Source organism: Cervus canadensis, chromosome 28 (genome assembly GCF_019320065.1).
Source record: "Cervus canadensis isolate Bull #8, Minnesota chromosome 28, ASM1932006v1, whole genome shotgun sequence".
In the NCBI taxonomy this organism is placed as follows: Eukaryota; Metazoa; Chordata; class Mammalia; order Artiodactyla; family Cervidae; genus Cervus; species Cervus canadensis.
In genome coordinates this window covers 11,861,519-11,882,773 of record NC_057413.1, presented here as the reverse complement: position 1 = coordinate 11,882,773, position 21,255 = coordinate 11,861,519, and the positions used below count along the sequence as shown (strand labels likewise).

Genomic DNA, 21,255 nt, shown 5'->3' with positions numbered 1-21,255 from the left:
TGAGAGGGGACATCCTTGCCTTGCACCTGATCTCTGACTTTCTCACCATTAAATATGATGTTAGCTGTCAGTTTCTTGTCATTGTAAGAAAACTCCATAAACTAGGACTAGAGGGAAACTTTTAAATTGAGAAAGTTTCCCTCTAGTCCTAGTTTATGGAGTTTTTATCACGAACAGGTGTTGAAAGTGAAAGTGAAAGTCACTCAGTTGGGTCCGATTCGTTGCGACCCCATGGACTGCAGCATGCCAAGCCTCCCTGTCCATGACCAACTCCCGGAGTTCACTCGAAATCATGTCCATTGCGTCGGTGATGCCATCCAACCATCTCATCCTCTGTCGTCCCCTTCTCCTCCTGCCTTCGATCCTTCCCAGCATCAGGGTCTTTTCAAATGAGTCAGCTCTTCATATCAGGTGGCCAAAGTATTGGAGTTTCAGCTTCAACATCAGTCCTTCCAATGAACATTCAGGAATGATTTCCTTTAGGATGGACTGGTTGGATCTCCTTGCAGTCCAAGGGACTCTCAAGAGTCTTCTCCACTTGATAATATACATGTTTCGATGCTGAAACAGATCGCCAGTCCAGGTTGGATGCACGAGACAAGTGCTCGGGGCTGGTGCACTGGGATGACCCAGAGGGATGGGATGGGGAGGGAGGTGGGAGGGGGGGTTCAGGATGGGGAACACATGTAAATCCATGGCTGATTCATGTCAATGTATGGCAAAAACCACTACAATATTGTAAAGTAATTAGCCTCCAGCTAATAAAAATAATTGGGGGAAAAAAAAGAGAGTCTTCTCCAACACCACAGTTCAAAAGCATCAATTCTTTGGCACTCAGCTTTCTTTATAGTCCAACTCTCACATCCATACATGACTACTGGAAAAACCATAGCCTTGACTAGATGGACCTTTGTTGGCAAAGTAATGACTCTGCTTTTTAATATGCTGTGTAGGTTGGTCATAACTTTCCTTCCAAGGAGTAAGCATCTTTTAATTTCATGGCTGCAGTCACGATCTGCAGTGATTTTGGAGCCCCCCAAAATAAAGTCAGTCACTGTTTCCACTGTTTCCCCATCTATTTGCCATGAAGTGATGGGACTGGATGCCATGATCTTAGTTTTCTGAATGTTGAGCTTTAAGCAAACTTTTTCACTCTGCTCTTTCACTTTCATCAAGAGGCTCTTTAGTTCTTCTTCACTTTCTGCCATAAGTGCGGTGTCATCTGCATATCTGAGGTTATTGATATTTCTCCCGGCAATCTTGATTCCAGCCTGTGCTTCTTCCAGCCCAGGGTTTCTCATGATGTACTCTGCATATAAGTTAAATAAGCAGGGTGACAATATACAGCCTTGATGTACTCCTTTTCCTATTTGGAATCAGTCTGTTGTTCCATGTCCAGTTCTAACTGTTGCTTCCTAACCTGCATACAGGTTTCTCAAGAGGCAGGTCAGGTGGTCTGGTATTCCCATCTCTTTCAGAATTTTCCACCGTTTATTGTGATCCACACAGTCAAAGGCTTTGGCATAGTCAGTAAAGCAGAAATAGATGTTTTTCTGGAACTCTTCCTGCTTTTTCAGTGATCCAGCGGATGTTGGCAATTTGATCTCGGGTGCCTCTGCCTTTTTAAAACCAGCTTGAACATCTGGAAGTTCATAGTTCACGTACTGTTGAAGCCTGGCTTAGAGAATTTTGAGCACTACTTTGCTAGCGTGTGAGATAAGTGGAATTGTGTGGTAGTTTGAGCATTCTTTGGGATTGCCTTTCTTACTGACTAGAATGAAAACTGACTTTTTCCAGTCCTGTGGCCACTGCTGAGTTTTCCATATTTGCTGGCATATTGAGTGCAGCACTTTCGCAGCATCATCTTTTAGGATTTGAAATAGCTCAACTAGAATTCCACACAGAAGAACTGTACAAAAAAGATCTTCACGACCCAGATAATCACGATGGTGTGATCATTTACCTAGAGCCAGATATCCTGGAATGTGAAGTCAAGTGGGCCTTAGGAAGCATCACTATGAACAAAGCTAGTGGAGGTGGTGGAATTCCAGTCGAGCTATTTCAAGTCCTAAAAGATGGTCTATACAGTCTATGGAATTCTCCAGGCCAGAATACTGGAGTGGGTAGCCTCTCCTTTCTTCAGGGGATCTTTCCAACCCAGGAATCAAACCCAGGTCTCTCACATTGCAGGTGGATTCTTTACCAGCTGAGCCAGAAGGAAAGCCCAAGAATACTGGAGTGGGTAGCCTATCCCTTCTCCAGCGGATCTTCCCGACAAAGAATTTGTTATTGTTGTTAGTTGCTCAGCTGTGTCTGACTCTATGTGACCCCAGGGACTGTGTCCTGGGGTCCTCTGTCCATGGGATTTTCCAGGCAAGATTACTGGAGTGGGTTGCCATTTCCTTCTCCAGGGGATCTTCCTGAGTCAGGGATCAAACCCGTGTATCCTGTATTGCAGGCAGATTATTCATCACTGGGGCACCAGGGAATAGGTGGTGGACTTTGTCAAATGCTTTCCCTGCATCTATTGATATGATCATGTGATTTTTCTTTTTTAGTCTGCTGATGTGACAGATTACATGAATTGATTTTTGAATGTTGAACCAACCTTGCCTACTTGGGGAAAAATCCAACTTGATCATGGTATATAATTCTTTTTTATACTTTTTTAGATTTAATTAATATTTTGCTGAGGATTTTTGCACCTATGTTCACAAAAAATATAGGTCTATAGTTTTCTTATAATGTCTTTGTTTTATTTCAGTAGTAGGGTAATGCTAGGGCCTTACTAATAACTCAGTGCTCTGGCTTATTTCAAAATGCTTCCTTTTCCCCTCCACCTGCCAAAAGCCCAAGCAGATTTTTCTCCAGTATTTACTGTGGGAACCTAGTTGAGCTGCTAGAGGTAAATCTCAAAATATTGTGGGGGCTGCATGTGACTGGGTTCCCCTGGAGTTCTTAACTTTGAGTTGTCTGCACTGAGCTTCCAATAATTTGCCAATTATAATTCAGGTTTTTCAACCTCAACAAATACTCCAATACTTTAGCCACCTGATATGAAGAGCTGACACGTTGGAAAAGCCCTTGATGCTGGGAAGGACTGTAGACAGGAGGAGAAAAGGGCAGCAGAGGATGAGATGGTTAGATGGCATCATCCACTCAAGAAACATGAGTTTGAGCAAACTCCAGGAGATAGTGAAGGGCAGAGGAGCCTGGTGTGCTGCAGTCCATGGGGTCGCAAAGAGTCAGACACAACTTAGCAACTAAACAGCTGGTTCACTTGACAGTTTCACTCATGAGTCTCTGCTCCATTAAGCCCAAACTTACCGTATTCACCTGTTTCTCTGGTCTTAGGGACAGCAGTTTTCCCTGCATCCTCCTTTAAGGACCCAACAAGAGTTGCTTTTTCAGAGTTCAGCTTTTTCCTTGTTATTTGGATGGAGTGGTGACTTCCAGGCTTTTTACATGCAGAACCAGAAACTGAAAGTCCTTCTTCCACTTCTTTTTTATTTTCTCAAGAAATAACTGTTCAGTCACTCATTCAGTTGTGTCCGACTCTTTGTGACCCCATGGACTGTAGCGACCAGGCTGCTCTGTCCATGGGATTCTCCAGACAAGAACACTGGAATGGGTTGCCATTTCTTTCTCCAAGAAATAACTATTTATTTATAAAGAGATATCAGTTCACTAACATCTTAAGAGTTTTAAAAATGTTTCTATTACACTGCTCTAATTTTCTAAAATTCCTACACTTTACAGATCAAAAGATTTGTTTTACCTTTCTATTTGGAAATAATCATAGGTTCACAGTAAGTTGAAAAGATAGTACAGAGAGGTGCTGTGTTCTCATCACTCAGTTTACTCCACTGCGTGTGTGCGTGCCTGCGTGTGCATGCGTGTGTGTGTGTGTGTGTGTGTGTTAGTTGCTTAGTTGTGTCTGACTCTTTGCAACCCCATGGACTGTAGCCCTCCAGGTTCCTCTGTCCATGGGATTCTCCAGGGAAGAATATTGGACTGGGTTGCCGTTCCTTTCTCCAGGGGGTCTTCCCCACTCAGGAATCAAACCTGGGTCTCTTGCATTGCAGGCAGACTCTTTACCTTCTGGGCCACCAGGGAAGCCCTAATTTACTTCATTAGTTATATCTTACTTAAATATAGTGCAACATCAAAACCAGGGAACTGACATTGGTATGAACTTTCCGCTTCTTTTTCAAATGAGAAAAAACGTATTCTGTTTCCATTTTCAGACATTTTGGAACTTCCATCCCAGCTTCATCCTTCTGATGACAGAGCATTTCCCCATTACCTGCCTTGTGATATATGCATAATGTATTATGGAATCGGAGTTAGGGGTGGTTATGAACGGCTATGCGAGAGGGGCTTAGGGGTATTATCTGGTGGAAAGGATGGTGGGACTGTGCTGACAGGGGGTCACTAAGAGACTCAGTGATAAACACTCCATTTTTACTTGGATTGTTTCAGTTTCTTAAAAATAACAAAGTTCTTTAAAGAAGCTTTTATCCTCAGTGCATGAGACTTTTATTATTTGTGCTTATTATTGTTATTTTTATCATATTTATCTGGGGATGCTTGGAGGGGACTAAAACAACACCCAAACTGCCTCTTTATGCCATCACTGCCAAGAATAAAACATGCAAGTACACAATGTCTCTTCACTATGACATCCTTAGTTCCCACGAACTTTTGCCTATTTTGTATATGTTTGGGAAACAGCTCTCTCTTCCCTACGTGCCAATAGGAAAGGCATAAAGAAGCAAGCCAGGATTACTATTAACAAAGAAAACTGGAGGCATGTTTGTGCTAAAACTTGTTCTGACGGCAAAATCTGTTTTGTCAGCCATGTAGTCTAAAGATGTTAAGTTGAGAAATCAGATTGACTGCTACTTGTTGCTGACCCTGAAATTGCCACAGTGATATAGAAGGGCCAAGTTTTGCTTGGACTACAACCGTCTCCTTAATTTCAGTCAGCATCTTCCTATCTCCTTTGGCATGTGTCACTTGTCCTTATACATAGGGCCCTCACAGATCAGTGTTGATTCTATCTTACCAAGGAGGACTCTGAACAATGTCCTGGTGAAGTAAATATGCCACGATGTCAGTTAACTGAGTAGTGGGATTATGAGTGGCTTTTAAAATTTTCTTCTTCATACATTTATTGTCAAATTTTCTACCTCAAACATTTAAATTTTATTATCAGAAAAAAATTAAAAAGATGTGATGAGAACACAATTGAAGTTTATTATTTAATTTCATAATCAGAAAGTTCTGAGTACCTTCTCAGGGGAAACAAGTCAAGAATGACTAATGACTGTAACAGGCAACAAGGTGCTAGTCAGGTGGAACAGACAACAAACATTCCATTTAAAAGGAATGGGTTGCTGATCACCATAACTGAAAGGTAAGTTCCTCATCTGGTTAGCTTGACAAAACACAAGAAGTATTCTCATTAAAAAAGGGCATGTATTCTTTTTTTTATTTTGTCCATGCATGTGGGATCTTAGTTCCCTGACCAGGGATTAAACCCACATTCCCTGTGCGGAGTCTTAACCACTGGACGGCCAGGAATGTATTTTTTTTGAAGAAATGATTTCCTTCTTTCTAGACCCCAGGAAGCACAATGCTTGGTACCCAGTCATTCTAACCATCGTTCCCCTTAACATGGCTCTCTGGCTCTTCAAGACAACAGGGTTCCCTAAAGCCTACAATTTAACCACAGCTTTCTTTTTTTTAAAATTTCTAGTGTGCACACAATAAAATGGAGTCTAAATTTACAGTCTGACCAGGAGAAGGAAGGAGCAATGTCACACTCCACTTATTTATAAATATGTTGGCAACGCTCCATTAAATCATAAAGACAAGTTAATTTTAAGACTCTGGCCTGCTCAAATACCTACTAAGTCCCAGTCAATTTCAGGCTCTGCCTTAGCCAAAGCATATATCAAAAGGACAATAATTTTATATTCGGTAATTGTTATAAATTAGTATTTTTACTGCCCTTACAGTTGACTGGTTTTTTTTTCCCCAATGATTCCACTTTCATTAGCAGAGAAAGAATGCATCCTTATTGAATACAGCTAAATAGTTTTGCAGCTTAGAAAGGAAAGATGAGTAGGTAGATTGAAAATGTCAATGTGAGACTACTAGGCACATTTTATTAAAAAAAAATTCATCCAGGCACTGATAATAAGAGAGGTTCATTCTTCATTAATAGGACTGTTGCCTTGGCAACTTCCAGCTCACATAAGTAGTTTACATCAGCCACAGTGCACAGTTCTGACACTAAGGAACAGCTCCAACATGTCCCTTCTACATTCAGACCTGAAATCTTCTATTACATAGCTCAGCTGCATTATCGGTTTCCAATAAAGTAACACCCCATCCAGAACATGTCACATCCAGCCCCAGAGAACCAATTTAAACAAACTTCCTCCCATGTCAAATAAATAAAAGGTAGAACTGATAAATGATCTTCTCTGGCAAAAAAAAAAAAAAAAAAAAGATTTACAGGGGGACACATAGCTTTGTTTTTATCTTCTTGCTAGTGTAACAGAGGGCAAAGTTTTTTTAAAACAATTAATTCCATGAATAATAATGTGAGTTCAAATCATGCATTGTGTCCCTAAAATTCTTATTTTGCTAGTTTGTAATTATCACGCAACAGCCTAAAGCACTTTTAGACACTGAGAGTATGAATTAGTACAATGTGTGTGGTGGGCAGGAAGGGCGGGATGGGGTCAGGGGGACAACAGTAAGTACTAGGGAGCATTTACCACTGACCCAGCACTACCAATCCTTGGACTTTTCCTTGAAAAAATAATTGTATAATTATAGAATAGTATTTGTAAAATGATATGCACTGTAACTTCATTTATAATAGGGAAAAAACTGAAAAAAAGTCAAATGTCAGTAATTTTTTAAATGATTATAAATACCACCAACTGGATGGACATGAGTTTAAGCAAACTCCAGGAGTTGGTGATGGACAGGGAAGCCTGGCGTGCTGCAGTCCATGGGGTTGCAAAGAGTTGGAAATGACTGAGCGACTGAACTGAACTGAAATACCATTAGATGCTGATCCTTTCAGGGAAGAGACCAGGTGAGGCAGCCGTGGAGCCCAGGTGTACGTCCTTTCAGAGTCACACCCTAGGGCCTTACTCGTCTCACCTTCATCTGGGCTCTGCATCCTTGTACATATTATTTCCTCCACCTATGATTTTGATTGTTTATATCAATGATGGTACAACCATGCAATGAAATACTATGCAGTCATTAAAAGTGATAGTATAGACCTCAACTTACTGGCATGGAAAGAGGCCCAGAACACATGGTCGAAACAAGCAGGTCACAAACAATAGAATGTGTAGAAAAGTTTGTAAAATCTTTAGTATAAAACTAATGACTGTAATTTAAAAAACCCAATATAAAACTTTTCTAAACAGTTAATTGTAGCAGATGACCTTTTTAAAAAAACCAACTGTTTGAAATAATTAAAACCAGTGAGTATTTCTTAAGACATCAGAATAGAAAAAAAGAAAACACTATTGTATATTTAAATCTGTTTGCTTTTCTGACAGGCAGAATAAGTTTGTAATCTGAACACAACTCTTCTCCGAAATTAATTTCATTTTCAAATTTAGTCAATTCATAGTGACAAAACACTTGGCAAATTGGCCCCTCTCAAAATTCTCTCACTTGCTTTTCTAACACTTAAGGAATCGAAAGCATTTTACCAACATGTTTAAATCCTTTGACTCTCAAAGCAAGAAGTACTGCATGGTTGATGAATTTTGGGGTCTATACAAGTAAAGGATACTTGGCTGCTACAATGAAACAGAAAAATTAGAGGCAGCAAGTACTCCTTATTCTAGAATGCATTGTAACGCTAAGCACTGTCCTTTCACTTGGTATTATTTAAGTCGCATGCTTATTTAAGTTTCATGCATGTGTGTATGCCTTAAGTCTCCAAGTAGGTAATAAGCTCTTGAAGACTAGGCCCCTGGGTGCCTACATGTTGTTTAGTTGCTAAGTTGTATCCAACTCTGCAACCTCATGGACTGTACCCGCCAGGCTCCTCTGTTCATGGAATTTCCCAGGCAAGAATACCAGATCAGGTTGCCATTTCCTTCTCGAGGGAATCTTCCCGACCCAGTGATTAAATCCATGTCTCCTGCAATAGCAGGAGGATTCTTAACCACTGAGCCACTTGGGAAGCCCAGTGCCTACACAGAAGGGCCTTCACTACACCAGAAGCTCAATAACTACCAATAAATACTGAATGATTTGAAATTCTTGGAAAGCGGTGTGGCACAGCAGAGAATCCGTGAGCTTCAGATATTCAGATAGGGCTGAGATAGAATCCAACTCTACCCATTGACGTATGGCTAATAAGCAAGTTATCCAACCTTCCTGACGCCTGGTTTCTTTATCTCGAATTTACCTACCTTAAAGTGTTCTCCTGATGATCAAGTAAAGCTATGCATTGGCAGCTGTAGGAAGAGCTTAACATAGCAGGTCCTCAATAAATGTTAGTTCTCTTTCCCCTTCACCTCTCTTACTAATACAGAAAATTTAAATAAAGCAGGGAAATGAAATAGATCTCCTGTGACCATAGAATTTAGCTACAAACCAGATTTTGGTTCATTCATCAACCGTACAGATCTGACAAGAACTGAGATCTTACGATGGAACACTCAGTCCATGAAAGTCCTTGCTGAACACTGGTTCCTCAGGTCCCCATGGATTCTGCAGCATCTTGGACTCCTGACCACTCCTGACCACCATGCAGCCAAGCTGTGTGGGACCAACATTACTTGGTACCCGTGTTTTCTTCACTTGTCTTTTGCTGCTCAGTGAACTTCCAGGAAATACCTCGATTCCAAGATCTTTTTCTTAAAATACCACATCTTCCTCTCCCTTTCTTCTGATAACAGTTTACACATGCTTGTTACAAAAGTTCAAAAGACATGGATGTTTAGGATGTAAAGATTTTGGTAAGTCTAATCCCGAAAAATGACCACTCTCAGCAATTTAATAAGTATCCTTCCAGACTTTCTTTTTGTAAAATAAAAAAAAAATAAACATTTCATCATTTTTAAAGCAAACTATATAAATCATAATGTTTTTAAAATATTTATTTTTATTTATTTATTATGAATTTGGCTGTACTGGGTCTTACCAGGAGCATGTGGGATCTTTAGTTGAGCCAGGCAAACTCTTCATTTTGGCATATGGGATCTAGTTCCCTGACCAGGGATTAGACCCAGGTTCCTGGCATTGGGCGCCTGGAGTCTTAGCCACTGAGCCATCAGGGAAGCCAGCAGACTTCACTTTTCAGTAAGGCAAATCTTTTGGTAAGTGTATCATCTCTCTACCCTTTCAATTCCTGTTCTGTTATCCTTGGAAAAATTTCTTCTTTCCTTTTTTATTGGTCCCACATGTCAATTCTCAATTTATTCTGATAATCAAAGGAGAGTAATTATATACTCATACAAAGAAAAAGAAAAATCCTATGCCTGGTAGCAAAAGTAGAAAGGAACCAGGCCCATCGTCAGCTGGAAGTACACAGAATCTGCACAGAAATCCTTATCTGGTGCTAAGTCCTTCTCTAACTAAATGCTCACTCCCCCAGGTATCAGCATTCATAATAAATGAGTGTTTTTCATTTAATATTATTATTTTCCGGCTTCATTTAACTAAAACTAAAATCATGGTGGAAGAGTCATTGAGTCATGTTTCCTCCCCAACATTTTGCATTACATGGTGCTACTCAAAAAACCTTTGGTGAAGATTTTCTTTTTAATTTCTCATCTCTCACAGACTGATAGTTTTGTAAAAGAAATATTAATACAAGAGCCTTACTATAAAAATGAAATAAAGACACACAAAGTACAAGTCCAAGTTTCTTAAATTATCAGATTTAGCAGCCTTTAAAATGACTCTGCTGGATTCTTATAAAAGTTCTCAATGTCTTACTCAGAATTTCTGTACTCATTTCATGGCAGACCATTAGCAGAGTCTGTGGATGGCAGTGGTTTGTATATCACACACAGAGTAATATTCTTCTGCATCTTTGCATATGAAATGAACCACCCATCCCTTATATTAGGTCTATAGGCAAATGTTTTCCAAGTTTCTAAGAGCTAATTTACAGATGAACTTTGGGGTGAGAGTCCTCATCTAAAAGTTTGGGACTGTCTGACCTGGATATATTGAGACAAACTACTGAATTTTTCTCTTCCCAGGTGGCTCAGTGGTAAAGAATTTGCCTGCCAAGCAGGAGATGCAGGTTCAATCCCTGGGTCAGGAAGACCCATCCCCTGGAGAAGGAAATGGCAACCCATTCCAGTATTCTTGCCTGGGAAATCCCATGGAAAGAGCAGCCTGGTGGGCTACAGTCCGCGGTGCTATGAAAGGGTTGGACACGACTTAGCTACTAAACAACAACAACTGAATTTTTCACTTTTCACCCAGATATTTAAAATTATATAAATACAACTAAAGACTCATGAAACCAGGAATAACTAATTATTAGAAATATGATGCCATGAAGTCCTGGACAAAAATTAAATTTCTCAACTGGCCCTTTTGACTCCCAAGTTATTTCTTGCCTGATCACTATCACTTTAATGATCAGAGGGGAAAGCAACATGCTAAAACCCAATCCAAACAGAAAAATCAAACAAAATCCAGAGTCTAACTCTGACCTTCAGTTTAAAATACTTATAGTAAGGCTCACAAAAATATACTGTCACAGTAAGCTCATGGGATTTCTACTGGACTACAAGTCAATACACTGATGGATTTTCCTGTTACTTATGAATTCCCATCTAGCTTTCTTTTTTTTTTTAAGTTTTTTAAAAATTAATTATTTTAATTGGAGGCTCTTTACTTCTCAATATTATGGTGGTTTTTGCCATACATTGACATGAATCAGCCATGAGTGTACATGTGTCTCAACATCCTCAAACCCCCATCACCTCCTTCTCCACCCCATCCCTCTGGGTTGTCCCAGCGCACCAGCTTTGGGTGCCCTGCTTCGTGCATTGAATTTGCACTGGTCATCTACTTTACATATAGTAATATACATGTTTCAGTGCTATTCTCTTATATCATCCCACCCTCGCCTTCCCCCACATAGTCCAAAAGTCTCTTCTTTACATCTGTGTCTCTTTTGCTGTCTTGCATAGGGTCGTTGTTACCGTCTTTCTAAATTCCATAGTTTTCTTAAACTGCCTTAGAGCTCCAGTCTTTCAGTGGCTCATTTTCCTCAACTATAAAAGAGGAATGAGAATAAAGAGAATGAAGAGGGTACTAGATACATTGTCAGGGCTACGATAAAACCAGGGCTTGTGTGCGCGTGTGTATGCATTCATGATAAATATCTATAGAATCTATGTTTCTCTTGCTACTTCATGACATACAACCTGGCCTTGATTTTCTTTTAACTCCTCATCTACAATACTGCTTGATCCAAATTGTCAGCCATAGTACATTCATGCGTCCACTGATTCAGTAATTTGATTCTTTTACACATTTGGTTTCATTCATTCATTTGGCAAACATTTATTAACCACTTACTGTGGATAAGTGCTGGACACTAAGAAGGCAAGAGGAGAACAGTATACTTTTGGAACCTTGAACTAGTCCCCAACACTCAACAGGTGGGTCTGAAGGGATAAATCATACCATCTTTTCTGTATGTTGAGCTGTTTTAACCAAAGCCATTGAAAGTCAACTATCAGCAATCCAAGTACCTTACCATTTAAAATATTTATTTTGCAAAGTGTTTTCTGAAAAGGAAAGTATTTCTATTGCAAACACATACACAGAGTGATAAATTATTAATTCACTGAATACCCTGTTTTTTTTTACAGCACTAAAACATCTTATATATTAAAAAGAATTGGCATGGAATATGTTATGAAAGTGTAAACTGCCATGTTTCAAAACTTACAATTTTCAACCATGTTCTAAATACAACTGGAATGGGAAAAATATACTACAGGTTAAAAAGCATATTTTGTAGTTGCCTTACGCACACTAAGGAATCTGCAAACACATACACTATGAGTGGAGTGACTCAGGTCAGAGTGCCCATCGATTTGATCGAGGCTGTTTTTTCTTATATGTAGCTAATACAGCATTATAAGGAATTCTTAGGTGAACAGTAGATATACATATGCGGAGGGGCATGTCTCTGTGTGTGTCTGTGTGTGTGGCGTGTTCTGTGGGTATGGTTGCTAGAATAGAAATAATAAGATAATCAAAATGAGATCAGGTCATTACTTTTAGACAAAGTATTAATTTTCAGACGCTGAAGCAGCCTCCAGGCAAACAATTAAATTATCCTGAAGTCTAGATAGAAAACAACAAGTGTTCGCATTATTGGCATAGTTTTAGGAAGAAGGAAAGGGGGAAAAAAGAAAAAGGCAAGAGAAAGGAAAAGGACCTCTGTCGTGCAGTACTAAGTAACATGATTAAATTCTCACATGGAAACAATCTTCTGAAAGGGCATTTTGGTGTTTTTTTTAAACTTTTTATTCTATATTGGAGTATAGCTGCTTAATAATGTGATAGTTTCAGGTGCACAACAGAGCAACTCAGTCATACATATACATGTGTGCATTCTCCCCCAAACTTCCCTCCCATCCAGGCTGCCATATAACATTGAGTAGAGTTCCCTGTGCTATAGAGTAGGACCTTGCTGCCCATCCACCTTAAATATAGCAATGTGCACACAGAAGTCTGAGTACGTTCAGAACACATCTCTGCATATTTCAGTTCTTCCATTTTGATTACACCAGTGATCACAGACCAGAAGAGAATAATCAAGGCTGGTGTTCCACAGGTTTCCTTAGGTTTCCTTTAAGAAGCAGAAAGAAGTGCTCGCTTCGGCAGCACATATACTAAAATTGGAACGATACAGAGAAGATTAGCATGGCCCCTGCGCAAGGATGACACGCAAATTCGTGAAGCGTTTCATATTTAAAAAAAAAAAAAAAAAAGAAGCAGAAAGAAAAGCACAGGTCTCATCTTAACCTGAGAGATGGAACCCAACTCACTGTCTCAGCAAAATATTCTGGAGACATTTATTTTTGGTGGAGTAAACAGGGAGATTCTGGCGATTAGTGATGCCTGGTGTTTCTTCAAGAGATGCTGAGATTCCAAGTCCAGTTCCTGATAAAGAGCCTTCCCTAGGCTTAAAATGTGCTATGAAACTAGGATGTTTAAGGGCAGAGACGGGGATTAGATGTTCTAAAAGCAAACATCCTTAAGTTAAAAACAAAGTATGTGTTCAGTGCTGAGAGTCAAAATTCTCCACCTTCTTGGAAAGAAACCGTAACAGAGATGGATTGATCTCTGATCTTTCTGAATTCTGCCAATTTGGTGTCAACAGCACAGTGAGTGATGACCAGGCTGAGAGCAGGCTGGTTTAGTGACTGGGGAGAAGACCATGAGGGATACAGTTCATCTGTCCTGGAGGTCACTGCTCTGCTGCCTCACTCAGCACTGCTCTGAGGAGACACATGAAAGACATGAGTTACGGTGATGTTCACTGTAACTCCTCTCCTCACCTGCTGAGCCCAAGTCCACCCTTTTCTTGACCTATTGTGGAAATCTGATAGGGGGAACGGTGCCAGCTGTTGAGTGCAGAGGACAAGAAGAGGTGGCAGACACATGCCGCTGCATCTTACTAGTGATTCAGTTGCCTACAAAGGCAGTGAGAGACAGCTGACCCAGGGGGTCTAAGCCAGGCATCTCCCAAACCACGGATGGAGATGTTGGAGACCAGATTCCTCCTCCGCCATGGGGTCATGGTTCTGTATACAACATGGCACCTATACCACCAACCTCTCTAGGTTGCAGTTTCTTTCTTTGAAGAAAGGAAGAGAAAAAGACAGGTAGAGAGGAAGAAAAGAAGGAAGAGAAGAGAGAGAGGGAGGGATGGAGAGAGAGAGGGAGGCAGAAAGACAAAGAGAAATGAGGATGTATGTTGGAGGGCTTCCCTGATGGCTCAGGTGGTAAAGAGTCTATCTGCAATGCAGGAGACCCAGGTTCAATCCCTAGGTCAGGAAGATTCCTTGGAGAAGGAAATGGCAATCCATTCTAGTATTCTGGCCTGAGAAATCCCATGGACAGAGGAGCCTGGAGGACTACAGTCCATGGAATCCCAAAGAGTCGGACATGACAGAGTGACTAACACCTTCAGGTACACTCTCTTTCAGAGAGTTGTCCCTGGGTGTTAGGAGATAAAGAAGAGGAGGGAGAGAGGGAGGGATGGAGAGAGGGAGGGAGGCAGAAAGACAAAGAAAAAGAAATGAGGATGTATATTGGAATGGATGATTTCCACGGTATTTTCTTCTCTAATAATTCTATCGTAACTGGCTAAGACTGTAAAACAGAAGATCCCTAATATAAAGCCTGTTTGAAACCTAGATGCAGAATTCTTTGTACAAGTAATTTTTTTTTGGGGGGGGGTTCTCTGCCATCTGGAGAATGTGACACATGTCACATGATCCTTTGAGCTTGAGATTGCCAAGGTATATTTATGTTTAATTATAATAAAAATAAATGTTCAGACTAAAACTATTAGCAAGAAACTAGTCAATGGGAGGGCCAATTTGATTGAAGGCAAGCAGGAGACTGAGGAGGATGGATCTGTGTGGAATGGGCTGTTTCACTGCTGTTGTTGTTCAGTTGCTCCATTGTGTCTGACTCTTGGTGACCCCACCGACTGCAGCATGGCAGGCTCCTCTGTCCTCCACTATCTCTCAGAGCTAGCACAAACTCATGTCCATTGAATCAGTGATGCCATCCAACCATCTCATCCCCTGTCGCCCCCTTCTCCTCCTGCCCTTAATCTTTCCCCAGGGTCTTTTCCAATGAATGGGCTCTTCACATCAGGGAGCCAAAATATTGGGAACTTAGCATCAGTCCTTCCAATGAATATTCAAGGTTGATTTCCTTTAGGATTGACTGGTTTGATCTCCTTGCAAGAGAGTCCAAGGGACTCTCAAGGAGTCTTCTCCAGCACCACAATTCAAAGGCGCTGAGCCTTCTTTATGGTCCAACTCTCATATCCAACATAACTACTGGAGAAACCATAGCTTTGGTTTTTCACTAAACAGAACTTTGTTGGCAAAATGATGTCTCTGCTTTTTAATACACTGTCTAGGTTTGTCACAGCTTTTCGTCCAAGGAGCAAGTGTCTTTTAATTTCATGGCTGCAGTCACCATCTGCAGTGATTTTGGAGCCCAAGAAAAGAAAGTCTGTCACTGTTTCCATTGTTTCCCCATCTATTTGCCATGAAGTGATGGGACCAGATGCCTTGATCTTAGTTTTCTGAATGTTGAGTTTTAAGCCAACTTTTTCACTCTCCTCTTTCACCTTCATCAAGAGGCTCTTTAGCTTCTCTTCACTTTCTGCCATAAGGGTGGTATCATCTGCATATCTGAGGTTGTTGATATTTCTCCCAGCAATCTTGATTCCAGCTTGTGATTCATCCAGCCTGGCATTTCGTATCATGTGATCTGCATATAAATAATTCTCCAGGCCAGAATACTGGAGTGGGTAGCCGTTCTCTTCTCCAGAGGATATTCCCAACCCAGGGATCAAACCCAGGTTTCCCACAATCCAGGCAGATTCTTTACCAGCTGAGCCACCAGGGAAGCCCAAGAATACTGGCGTGGGTAGCCTATCCCTTCACCAGCGGATCTTCTGACTCAGGAATCAAAACAGGGTTTCCTACACTGCAGGCAAATTCCTTACCAGCTGAGCTACCAGGGAAGCCCTTACGTTAAATAAGCAGGGTGACAATATACAGCCTTGACATACTCCTTTCCCAATTTGGAACCAGTTCATTGTTCCATGTCAGGTTCTAACTGTTGCTTCTTGACCTGCATACAGGTTTCTCAGGAGGCACCAAACTTGTGCTTCTGATTGTTTTTTGTTTTTTGGTGGGGGCAGGAGGGTTTCTACATAGACCCAGATTATAAAGCACCAAAAATGCAAATGATTGTTCTTTTTGAGTACAAACTACCCATAAAGGTTTTCTAAAATCGAAGAAAGAATATGGATACAATTAGTAAAATAAATATATAGCCATTTTTATGTAATTTATTCTAGGGATAGGTCCATGTCAAGGAAGAAGTAAGAACCAATAAGACCAAGAAGGACAGACTCACGGAGCCTGCAAGGTCTTTTATTTGTATTTTTTATTTTTTTGTATTTATTTATTTGGCCACACCAGGTCTTAGCTGTGGCATGTAGGACCTTTAGTTGTGGCATGTGGGATCTAATTCCCTGACTGGGGATAGAATCTGGGCTCCTATATTCGGAGCATGGAGTCTTCTTAGCCCCTGGACTGCCAGGGAAGTCTCTCAAGGTCTTTTTAAATGAAGGAGTCTGATTTTTTTCTATATTATCATAAAGCAGGATGATATGTTATCTTTAGTGTTCTGTGTATCCTTTTTCTGACATGTTTCCTTCTGCTTGTTTTGCTTGTTTAAGGTTCTTTCCCTGGTATGGCTCAAGATTTTTTTTTTCTTTATATTGGTGATGAAGCTGTTCTATCTCAAGCTCTTCATTTGGCAACTGAGTAACTCCCTCATGCTTTTACACTGAGACAAAGGGTGAGTCACTCAAAGGGGCTCTGAGAGCCCTTGGAAGTGATATGGTCCAGTCTCATTACTGGGAAGGGTAAGGACTAGCTCAAGGTCATGCTATAAAAAGTTAAGAGCCAGCTTTGAAATTCAAATACAAACAAGAGATCATCCTTAACTTACACATCCTTTGGACATGTTACCTAACCAGCAAGGCATAAAATGAACAAGACATTCTGTAGATGATTTAAGTAAGTAACAAGTTTTAGGAATATCTACAACAGTAACCACGGCCCATTAAAAGTAGAGCTATAACAACTGTCTACATAGGTCCATCCATTATAAAGTCCAGGAACTCAAAGCTATAATAGTGTTTAATACCATTTAATCTTACCATGTTTAGTGTATTATACTTTTTTTGCTGAATTTTATTGCCCTTTTGTTCATACTGTGGGTCTCTCATTTTTATTGAACAATTAATAAAAGAATATTTCTCTTGTATCCATCTTAATCATGATAAGAAATAAATGTTCCAGACCTTTACAAACATTAATATGTAAATTCTATAAATCTCCAAAAAGGGCTTGAGTTAGGAAGAGCTATATGATTTGCAGTTGTTTCATGATGGTCAAATCATTTAGAAACAGACTCAAGATTAGTTACATATACCATGAATAACAATAGGACAGCTTTGTTTTTTTAAAAAAACAAACCACATTCATCCATTTAAGGATACATGATTGTTGACCAACAGCTTACAATTCTGTAGGCCCAGTTTCTGGGGGATCCTTTTCTTTGACATTGAGGACTATATTTACCCTAAACATCTATTATAAAATTGTGCATTGTTTGTTTATCCCTTAAAAAGAGTGCAAGCTGTGTCAGTGTTCCTGGGTTGAAGGGTAATTTAAATAAGCCCTTCAGTTTATGCTGCATACAAGGCGGCATTACAAGATCTAATCTTTTCTAAACCTGCTATGTTCTTCGGTTCAACAGAGCTTCCTAATTGTAGCTATTAGTTCCCTTTTTTTGTGGTCTGTTCTGTCAATAGACTATTGAGTGTTCAGTAAATTAAACCCGACCAGCAGCCAACACATCAAGACAGACGTTAAATCATAGCTTGGCTGCCCTTTTTCATTGTTAGTGTCTGTGAAATAGCTTTTACACACAGGGACAGGAGTTAACATGATGCACATTTGTGTCAGTCTCAAATTTCTATACTGTACAATCAGGTATGTGGGGGTTTTTTTTCCCTAAGCAACAGGTGTGTTCTTGGAACAAAGTTCAACCCCCACTTCTGGCTTATGGGAGAGGCAGCAGCTGCAAGCTTAATGTCAGTGACACATGGTTCTATAAGAGAGAAAAAATAAACTGCTTGTTCAATGTATTAAAGTCACGGGCAGATGGACAAAAGCTGCCTGCACTTTCTTTGTGTTATAGAACCCGAGTCTACATTTTCAGATGACAAGTGTTTTTCTCTCTTTCTCTTCTCTTGCTTCCCTTCTTTCTTCTTTCCCCACCTTCCTTCCTTGTTAAAAAACTAACTAGTGAAAAACGCAAATTTCTTTAAGCATTATGTATTCATTATTGAGAATATTCCTTCGAGTCATGCTGTTCTCAGGCTGATGAGCAGGGAGAAGAAAAAACTTCATATAAATCAAGCTACACTTTATTGATAACTCTCTTCGTTCTACAAAGAATTTAAAGGAACTGTTTACTCTGCAGCTTGAAGAGAATTACTTAGTATGCAAACCCTACATTTCTTAAAATGCAAAGTTAAATATACATATTTACAGGCTTCATTATTCCCCAGTAAAAGAACGCTATATAGAATTTTGTGACATTACTAATAAGAATTATAATGTACTGTGTACCTCAGAAGTATACATTATATATAATATAATGTCAATATTAATGGTAACAATACTAATATAATAATTATTATAATAGTTTTCAAGAGAGTAAACTGTTCTTCAATTATTTAAGACTCTCTTTTAGTGTCTTGGGGCTGATACTCCATTTTATATGTTAGATTTCAAGTGCGATCATGAGTCTACACATCAGAAGCTCAGCCACCATGTGACTGCAGACCTGGTTTCTGTAAACATAGACATCAAGCTCAAGAACAAACCAGGGCAATTCTAGAGTTCTGTGATACATCTCAAGTAGGTCCTACTACACAGACTTTTCTAGAACTCCTGCATATCAGAGCTTCCTTTCTTTTGCCAGTGAGGATTTCAACAGGAATATTTAATAAAAAGGTCCATGAGACTGATCTTCATTTTTCTTAGATGTGATGAGCAAATACATTGCAAATGTGATGAGATAAACACCTATTTAATTACAATTCTGGAACCAAGGGAATAATCTGAGTTGCCAGATCCCCTGGAAGACTGGTGTTGAGTGTTGCGTGTAACGTCTAATTGAAGAAGGAGCAAAAAGTTTTTTTTCTTTAAACTGCAAACCACAACTTTATTCAAGAATCAGATTTTCTGTGAGTCTATACTGAAAATGGTTTTGCTGGGATGCTCTTTTGCTGAGAAATCTATAAGCGGATGGATTTTGAATTCAATCCTCTGCAAGAAACAAAGGCAAATGAATAAAAAGAACTTGAATAAAATTTTTTTTCTTCTAGGTTGTTAATTGGTTTGGCTTTTACTTTCATTAAAAGGACGCAAACAATGTCTAGCCTCAGGGAAAATGCTAAAGATTTTTAAAATGTATAGAAAGTGTCTAAACTGGGAGGCTAGCCTAGATATCATTAAAAGTCTCTACCAATCCAGAGATTATCAAATTCTACAACTCTGTTTTTCCTCAGGCTGCAGTTTAAAAAAAAAAATTGTGGTAAAATATACATAATGCAAAATGTATCACATTAACCATTTCTAAAGTATACAGTTCAGTAGCGTTAAGTATATCCACATTGTTATGCATCAGACTGCCAGAATTTCTTCTGGAGTTTAGTCTGCATTGCAAAAGTAAAACAATACCTATTAAACAAGTTCCTGTTTTTATCCTTCCCTCCAGCCCCTGGCAACCACCATTCTACTTTTTGTTTCTATGAGTATGACTACTCTAAATACCTCATATAAATGAAATCCTAAGTAACTTTTCTTCTTTTTCCGGCCATGTTGCATGGCTTGTGGGATCATAGTTCCCCAACCAGTGAAAGTGCCAATTCCTAACCACTGGACCACCAGAATTCCCCAGTACAGTACCTTTTTATTACCTGGCTTATTTTACTTAGCATAACATCCTCAAGGTTCATCCAGGTTTTCATTGTGTGAGAATTTCCTTTTACGAAAGAATAATATTCCATTGTATGCACAGACCACATTTTGTTTATCCCGTCATCTGTCAACAGAAACTTGGGTTGCTTCCACGTTTTGGCTACTGCGAATAATGCTGCTATGAACATGGGTATATAAATATCTCTTTGAGATACTGCTTTCAATTATTTGGGGGTCTATATCCAGAAGTAAAATGGCTGGATCATATGATAATTCTGTTTTTAATGTTCTGCAGGACTGCCGTATTCGTTTCCATATGGGCCGCACCTTTTACATTCCCACCAGCAGCACACAAGGGTCTCAATCCCTCCATCCTTCGCCAGCCCTGGTTATAACCATTATTTTAAAAATATTTTAATAGCAGTCAATCTTTCCACAGAATACAACAGAAGAAAGTACTCACATGGGTCTCCACGTCACCGGCCAGGATCCTACTTTTCTTTAAAAACTCAGCCACCATGCTGTTCATCAGCTTGTCGAAGGCCTCCACAGAGGGTGCCACACCTTTAGAAAAGAACATTGTGTTATTCCCTGGTAATTTAGTGAAAGCTGGAACTGCTTTGCCATAAGTAACAGTGTACTTACTTCTACACCCGACCTGTCCAAGTTCTATAATGACCTTGCAAATAGTTACCAAGATTATTCAGGACAATTAAAAGGTAATAATGAACTCTGGGCAAAGTAGGAAGACAGTTGATTTCACACATTTATTTACTTCCCCCTTCACTTCCCAGGGGAAGAGCGACATTGAGGGTAGGTGTAAAAATGACCGGTGCGCTAATCCACAGTGAATTCTGATCTGCTAAATTACTCTTAAGCTAAAGTGGCAATGGCCCAACCCGAGGTGCTCTGTATTTCTTTCCCTGACTTTTCACTAAAGAAACTTTTGTCTAAGTCTCTGACTGCATCTCTAATATTGAGAAAGATAATACTGACAAATTTAGCAGTACAGCCTATTAAGATTCAAAGTCAAACTTAGGAGTCCCATTCTTATACTGGACAGAAATATCCAAGCTCATAAATGCATAGGATAAACTTCCTTTCCTCTCCCTGTTTCCCAGTTGCCCTTTCCACAGTCCCAGAGAGTGATGGAAACAGTTGTTCAGAGTTCCCTGCACCTACTTCTAAGTCTCACTTCTAAGCAGGGTATTGAAGCTGAGTTATCATCCTAAGTTTAAAATGCAGTATGTACCAACTTCTATAACATAAAAGAGGTGCAAACCCAAAGATTCCTTATGGATCCATTTGGAAACAGATAAACCTGTTTATTGCCGTGGAAGAGGTCTGAGGGGTCTCTGCCTAGTGTTTAAAGTGGGAAAAGGTTTTAAAATGTGATGGAGGC

At 39.8% G+C, this 21,255-nt stretch overlaps 1 protein-coding gene and 1 non-coding gene across 2 annotated transcripts in view; one reads left to right on the top strand and one right to left on the bottom strand.

Annotated features, from left to right (window-relative positions):
* The window catches only part of CAP2 (cyclase associated actin cytoskeleton regulatory protein 2), a 127,739-nt gene that overhangs the window by 82,093 nt on the left and 24,391 nt on the right, over window positions 1–21,255 (bottom strand). The window contains exon 3 of the mRNA XM_043449861.1: window positions 20,317–20,417. Within this exon, the coding sequence (XP_043305796.1) occupies window positions 20,317–20,417 (101 nt within the window). The remainder of the gene's footprint in view (window positions 1–20,316; window positions 20,418–21,255) is intronic.
* On the top strand, window positions 12,903–13,009 carry LOC122430233. Its single transcript, XR_006266306.1, has one exon. It is a non-coding gene; the product is annotated as a U6 spliceosomal RNA (small nuclear RNA).